The sequence below is a fragment of the Dreissena polymorpha genome, chromosome 15 (genome assembly GCF_020536995.1).
Source record: "Dreissena polymorpha isolate Duluth1 chromosome 15, UMN_Dpol_1.0, whole genome shotgun sequence".
Taxonomy (NCBI): domain Eukaryota; kingdom Metazoa; phylum Mollusca; class Bivalvia; order Myida; family Dreissenidae; genus Dreissena; species Dreissena polymorpha.
In genome coordinates, this window is record NC_068369.1 from 60,900,249 (window position 1) to 60,908,335 (window position 8,087).

The 8,087-nt window shown below is 40.8% G+C and overlaps 1 protein-coding gene across 1 annotated transcript; it reads left to right on the forward strand.

The window, feature by feature from the left end:
* The first annotated feature begins 4,523 nt into the window (after positions 1-4,523).
* On the forward strand, positions 4,524-7,859 carry LOC127859778 (uncharacterized). Its single transcript, XM_052397286.1, has one exon. The coding sequence runs from the start codon at positions 4,524-4,526 to the stop codon at positions 7,857-7,859; it is 3,336 nt and encodes a 1,111-aa protein (XP_052253246.1).
* The last annotated feature ends 228 nt before the right edge of the window (positions 7,860-8,087 follow it).

The window sequence follows — 8,087 nt, forward strand, 5'->3', positions numbered from 1 at the left end:
TATAAATATGAGGTCGATTTACATCGACCTCATATCGTTTAACGTTATTTTGCAATAGCATCGTTCCGACATGAATTCATGTCGGAAGCTTTAACGGCATCAAATTCATATAACAGCACAGAATAATCATGCAATATATTATTAAACATAAAATATAAACATTATTTTACTAATTGCATTAGAAAAATGTTTATACAAACTTACAAGTAATGATAGTCCAGACCTTAAAACACTACCACTGTTCAAATTCCATATTGTTGTCATATAGCACTGTGTAAATTGAAAGTTGCATAATGTTACCTCATTGGTCGGTTATAAATACATTGTTTCTCTATATATAGTATTCGATTTAGACGAAAATAATAATTTACGTGGAATGTCATATTAATTTTCCATTAAAACTTTGATCTTGCCGTGTGTGTTTATGGACGTTATTAATTATGTTATACTTATTTTTGTATTTCATTAAGAATTAGAACGTGTAGCCCTTTTTGTTAACTGTTTTTAGCAAACGATTCGCGGCTTAATAAGACACGGAAAATAGTTAAAGCGACACTTTCATTTAAAGGTTTAATGTGAACAATATTAAATGAAACCTTTTTTGGTATTAATATATTTAATTGACATTTTAAATTCGATACTTGAAAAGGTGTTTAGTCTTTAAAAAGATGTCGCTGATATTGTTAATTTCAATAACTGTTAATATGCTTAATGTTGTATAAAAAATTGAATAGTTTCAATGAGTTGTATTCCCGCCTAAAATCCGATATCGTAAAACGCGCAACGGTTAAGAATAAGGTCTGAATAAGTTTAAGTATTCAGATCCGAATATCAGCAGCTGTGCCAGCTGGGAAGCCCCGTTTTGGCTTTAACAACCGCAAGCGAAACAACATACTTTTTTAAGTCTTGCACTTAGACTCCATGATCACAAGTATAGGTCCCTGCTGTGGCGTATGACACCATAGTGTTATTTAGTATTGGTCGGCACAGTATCTGATCATAACGAGATAATTGGTTTGTGCTGAACACAGGGGCAATAAAACCACAGATCTTTCAATAAACAAGATTATTGAGATATCTTTTATTGAACACCGCGACAAAAAAGCTCAAACCACGGACTCTAGATTGCACGGATAAGAAACATGGCAACATTCTCAGAATCATCACTGCTATATGTGTAATCACCTAACAATTCGTCTAAAAATAATTTATATATTTGAGTTGAAGACGATGTACTGTTGTATAAGTCTGAATAAACTATCTGTCTGCCTGTCTAAATCTAAGCCGTCATCGTCCCAGTGAAGAAAAATCTGATTTTGAATAGTTGGACATGATTCCCTGATGTCAAAATACGTAATGACCCGCGTAACACCGACCGTGATTTTCAAGAATCTTTAATAAACTGATAATTTAAGGTAAATAACATTATATATAATTATACATAATTCCCTCGTTGATAATTAACAGCAAACGATAAATGTTTTGACACCCATTTCATTTCAAGTATGCATGCAAAGCCGCAAAATATCAAGAGGGTCCGCTATATACGCTGTTTCATCATAAATTTAACACCCTTTCTGTGTTATAAACAAGAGCTGAAATCGTTAATTTGTTAAGATTTATTTATAATAAGCTTTATTGATATGTTTCGTGAACAAAATACTACAATATATTTCATAAAAAATATAATAATCATGGCAAAGGAAATTCGATGGCCGTTTTCTAAACAAAAGCGTAATCGCCAAGACCGTAGCATCAGTTCAGTGCGTAAGGAACGCGCGCTACTTTCTTCCGCCTTCATTCCTTAATTACTTTCGTTTTTAAACATTTTTTTTCTATCGTATACAGAATTCTATTCTCCTAAGCATGATGAAATTTTTTAAACTGAACTCCATATATAAACGCTACAAATTGGTATTAAGTACGAACATGTCAACCGTAAATCTAGATTCTAAAACTCCAAAACGGTATGATATTTGCAAAAGTTAAAGTTATAACTCGCCGGGCTGTCGAAATCAGAAGAAAAACTTAATATATATTTATATATCTTTTTACTACGTAACGTAAGCTTTCTAATGATATATAATTTGTCAAAATCGGTCGAGAAATGAAACTATAATTTAACAAAAGACGTGAGTGGGTACATCAAAATGTATAACCTCGGCGCTTCGCTGTACGCTAATTGTACAAGATCGATAGCCACAACACGGTAAAACGCGCGGTGGTAAAACATAAAATGTGTATTTCTTGTGTTTATCTCGCTATTAATCCATTAATAACAACGGGAATATACTAAAACGTATATTTTTTGAAAGAGGAATTAATAAGCAACAAGATAACGTATAAACCAATAAAATCGGATGAATAGTTTTTGCATAAGATTGAATTTACTACAGTAAGGGTCAAATACTCGATTCATCTCCTATCAATATACACTCCGTGATACAACTGGTAGTTTTAACACACACATATAGGTTTCATTTAATAAAAGAGTACAGAAACCTAAAAAGTGATGTGGTTTGTTGAACAACAACAATTGGTTATGTGTAACCTATTCAAAAAATAATTTCGTTCAAGATAATTCAATGTAATTCTATAAACGACAAACACACTTCGTGTGTTGTGTATGGTTATTTTAAAAATGTACATAAGTGGTTTAAAAGCACAATTTTTACACATTTAAGAGGTAATCGCTCACATTTATGTCTAATTAATGATAATTTTATGCATTAGCAAAGATTTAACGAGAAAAACTGAAGTTTAAGTTGAACTCAATTTGCTATAGGAAAACGACGGTAGCCGTTTAGACGTAAGCGGGGTAGCTTACGTCTAATTATTTGGACTAATCGAAAGAGATACTGAAATTATATTAATTACAACGTTATATGAACTTGCGCCATGTACTTACTGGTCCTTCGTCAACGTTGACACTAAAGGCGGCCTGTGTAAACGCAGGGTTCTCATTAACATCAGTGACGTCAATATTCAATGTCGCCGTATCCAGCGCCTGTCCGTCTGAGCAGGCAATTGTACAGGTGAATGACTTCACTGCAAGCGTCTCGTAATTTATTATAGTCGAAGCCGTGCGTATCTGCCCAGCTGAAGTTTTGAAAATTGAACGTGTCAGAAGTTGTGTAGCTAATGTTTACCGTCCGTTAAATTAAAGAATTGTACTGCGTCGTGCTTGTATTTGAAACACTTTCACGTCCCAAAATTAAGTTATATTGACAAATGGACAACAAATAACAACAGTTACCCCCTTTTGATAATCGTGTACATTTAGCTTCAATGGAGTAATTAAAAACATGTTTAATGAGCCTTTATTTTTTCGACCAAAATACGATGTATCGTTACAATCTATACGTGTATACACAAATAAATATGCCGTAAGATAGCATGCAATGTAATTCCATATATAATGTATACTTTCGTCGCATTGGGTTTATTTATATGTAAAATACATATTACGTGGATTATGAGTGGACTAAAAAGGACAATGCAAATCTGCCCTTGTTATGAGTGTTCTTTAAAAGACTGTATAGGCTTCCTGTGTGTAAATCAGAACGTTATTAATAGGTCGTTTCTGCGTCTTCACGACAACTTTTTAAGAACCGACCTATGTATGCTGCCTTGATTGAGAGAATACATTTACTTATAAGGGAACGCTATACTGCCCAAATAACAAGAATGAGCTTAAAGGGACGAAAGGGCAATCTTTGCTGCCCAAATAACTAGAGTATGCTTAAAGGCATGTAAGGGCAATCTTTGCTGCCCAAATAACTAATGTGTGCTTAAAGGCATGAAAGGGCAATCTTTGCTGCCCAAATATCTAGAGTGTGCTTAAAGGCATGTAAGGGCGATCTTTGCTGCCCAAATAACTAGAGTGTGCTTAAAGGCATGTATACTGTCCTATTTTTAAATAGACCGTCAATCACGAATGACGAAAAAATAAAAGTTCTTAAATACCGTATTTGTTACAATTATTAGTTTATATTGATTAAAATATCATGACTGGTATATTGCATCACTTAAAAAAAGTTAATATTTTAAGTATATTCGGTAATAAAATTTCGCGGTGTGAAATCGAAAGTACATCGCAAAAATAGTAGACATGACGATATACACACTATAAATAGCTTGGCTGATGACGTCTACGTTCAGCAGTTCAAACTGTATTATCACATCATTCACTTCTGGGTTACCAGTGACTTTCAGGAATAGGCTGAATGACAACCGAGAAAGACCGATGACGCTGGATAGACAGCTGACATCTAGGAATAGACTAGTGTTCGGTGTGCAGCGGGTTGGCAGCTCGCTGTACTGTGTCTGTGAAGAGACAACCATCAGAATTGCTACAACTGACAGACAGAAACAATACCCCCAGGGCCTTCCGAGAGGGGGGGGGGGATGAAGGGCCCAATAGGACGGATTCAGCGGAAACGACACGGCGAGAATTATGGACTTTGACTAGTGATCAAACGGTCGTATGTCAGTGTGGGAAAGTTTGTAAAAACTATCGAGGGATGAAGATCCATCAAGGGAAGAGCGGTTGTCGGTTGGAGGGAAAGCCGAAGCATCGTGCAGGTGTTCCTGGTGAAACGAGGGAGATAGCCAGTCTGGTTGCCAACCACAGTACTGGTGGTCTCTCAGCTCCGGTTTTTGCTGTAACTGATGACAATTCTGAAGCTGAGGTGACTCAATCACTTAATGAGCTTTTTGGAGAGCAGGGGACCATACCAAGTATGACCCCTACAGAGCAGGGAGATGGAAGTGCAGAAGAATCACCATTGCATCCAAGCCCAGAAGAACTTGTCTTCCCAGATTCTTGGTGCACACCACCCGCTGCAGGAAGGAAAAAGGACAAGACCGTCCCTACCAAGGAGAGAACGCAACCGACTTCTGAAAAAAGAAGATCCAAGATCGCCTGGCAAGCTATGAACAACAGTGGATGGTCATCGTTTGATGAGGATTTGGACCAAGTACTTCAGACAGCATTGACAGGATCAGTCGATAGGAAGCTTAAAGCATTACCTTCGATCACCTACGCCTTAGGGAAGGAGAGATTTGGACTGGAGCAGAAAGCAAACCTCTCGAGACCGCCGCAGGTTACAAACAGAAGACACTGTGAAATAAAAAAGCTCCGAGCAGAACTGCGATCCCTAAGGAAACGCTACAAACAGTCAAGCGAGGTTGAGAAGAAGGGAATAGTTAAACTAAGAGAAGAGGTTAGATCAAGGCTGAGGACACTAACAAACGCAGAGAGGCTCAGGCGGAAAAGGAGGGATAGAGCAAAGAAGAGAAAAGCCTTCGTTAGTGACCCCTACAGGTTCACAAAGAACTTGCTAAGTGGTGATAAGTCTGGGAAACTTGAAAGCAGTCAAGAGGATGTAGAAACCTTTTTGAGGGAGGTCCACTCCGACCCACTAAGAGAGGAACCCCTTGGAGAGTGCAGTAGAATCCTACCGGTCAATGACCCAGACTGTCCATTGAACATGAAAGAACCCACTTGGAAGGAGATCAACGAAGTGGTCAAGAAAGCTCGCTCTTGCTCTGCACCAGGCCCAAGTGGCATACCATACAAGGTTTACAAGAAATGTCCAAAACTTCTCCGAAGACTGTGGTCACTCCTGCGAACTGTTTGGGGAAAAGGTACTGTTCCGTCATGTTGGCAAAGTGCAGAAGGATGTCTGGCACCGAAGGAGAAGAACTCCAAGACCATCAACCAGTTTCGCACCATCTCGTTGTTGAGTGTGGAAGGGAAGATTTTCTTTTCAATCCTAGCTAAGCGATTGACGACATACATGTTGGAGAATGAGTATGTGGATATCTCTGTGCAGAAAGGTGGGATCCCAGGATTCTCAGGGTGTGTTGAGCACACCAGCGCACTCACTCAGCTACTCCATGAAGCTAGAATCGACCACAAAAACCTCACAGTGGTGTGGCTTGACCTTGCCAACGCATACGGCTCAATTCCACACAAGCTTATTAAGACAGCTCTTCGACACTACCACATTCCAGACAGTGCAAGAAATCTCATTATGAACTACTTCAACGGTATCAACTTGAGATTCTCTAGCAACACGTTCACTACAAATTGGTTACAATTGGAGAAGGGGAATGTTACGGGATGTACTATCTCGGTGATACTGTTCGTGATGGGTATGAATATGATCATCAAGGCAGCGGAGAGAGAGTCAAGAGGGCCCAAAACAAACACAGGAATTCGTATACCATTCAACAGGGGATTTATGGATGACATGACTGTCACCACTGAAACCCACATACAGGCTAGATGGATTCTGGCGGCCCTTGATGAAACAGCAACGTGGGCAAGAATGAGGTTCAAGCCGGGGAAGTCGAGAAGCTTAGTGGTTAGGAAGGGAAAGGTGACAAGCCAGTTCAAACTGTGTATCCAGGGAGAAGAGATTCCCTCCCTAGAGGACAAACCGATTAAATGCCTAGGGAAATGGTTTGATTCCTCACTGAGAGACACGCATTGCCAAGGCATGCTCAAACAGCAGGTAGCTGAGGGTTTGCAGAGAATAGACAAGTCAGAACTCCCAGGGAAGTTCAAAGCATGGGTCTTTCAACACGGTCTCCTGCCAAGAGTGATGTGTCCACTCATGGTCAATGATGTCCCTATCATCACCGTCGAGAAGCTAGAGCAGAAGATCAGCAAGCACCTGAGAAAGTGGTTAGGCCTACCGCCATCCTTCACCAACATTGGACTGTATGGCCGATCAACAAAGCTCCAGATGCCAATCAGCTCTCTAGTAGAGGAGTTTAAAGTAGCAAAAGCACGTCTTATGCTAACCCTCAGAGACTCTGAAGATGGGAAAGTCAGCAATGCAGGAATTCAGGTTAGGACAGGGAGAAAGTGGTCAGTGAGCAAGGCTGTAGACTCTGCAGAGAGCAGTCTAAAGCACAAGGATGTTGTGGGATCTATCAAAGTGGGAAGAGAAGGACTTGGCACCAGACAGACTCAAAGGTGGGAAAAAGCAGGGAAAAGAGAAAGGAGAGACCTGGTGCAGAGAGAAATCAGAAACGCAGAAGAGCAAGCTAGGTCAGCCAGGTCGGTCCAGCTTGGACCGCAAGGGGATTGGACGAAGTGGAGTACACCAGAGAGGAAGCTCACGTGGCAAGAACTGTGGACATATGAACCACTTCAGCTAAGTTTCCTCCTGCGGGCAGTATACGACATGCTTCCAACCCCCGCAAATCTTCAGCGATGGAAGCTGACAGAAGACCCCACTTGTTCTTTGTGTGGTAGTATAGGAACGTTGCGGCACATTATGTCATCGTGTCCAACAGCCCTTGCACAAGGGCGCTACAGGTGGCGCCATGACCAAGTATTGAGAATGTTGGCCGACGCCCTAGAAAGAGAGCGGAAGAAGGATAGACCCCGGAAGAAATTAGGACCCCAATTCATCAGCTTCGTCAAGGAGGGTACAACAAAGCCCACCGCCACAATCAGTCCCAGATCTTGTTTTCTGCAAGATGCAAACGACTGGGAGATGCGTGCAGACCTAGGGAAGAAACTAGTTTTTCCCGAGGAAGTAGCCCATACAACTCTCAGACCCGACATAGTGCTATGGTCAAAGGCGGCGAAGCGGGTGATCCTTGTAGAGCTAACTGTGCCATGGGAGGAGAGGATCGAGGAGGCCTATGAGCTGAAGAAAGCCAAATACCAGGATCTGGCAAATGTATGCAGAGATAGAGGCTGGAAGACATGGATCTTTCCAGTGGATGTTGGATGCAGAGGATTTCCATCACAGTCGGTGTGGAAGATGTTTGGAGCACTGGGCGCTGAAGGAAGAGTCAGGAAGACTACAAACCCACGCCCTGGGCAAGGCAGCTGAACGAGCATCAAGTTGGCTCTGGTTAAGACGCAGCGAACCAAATTGGCAGCCATCGTAGACGAGGTAGTGATTGGCCATCACTACCTGCCCCGCCACCTTGAGGTTGTACCGAGCATAATGGGGCGAAACAACCTATGACAGGTGGAGCTTGGCTGATGACGTCTACGTTCAGCAGTTTAAACTGTATTATCACATCAATAAGGCAAGTAGATTGATCATTTTATATAT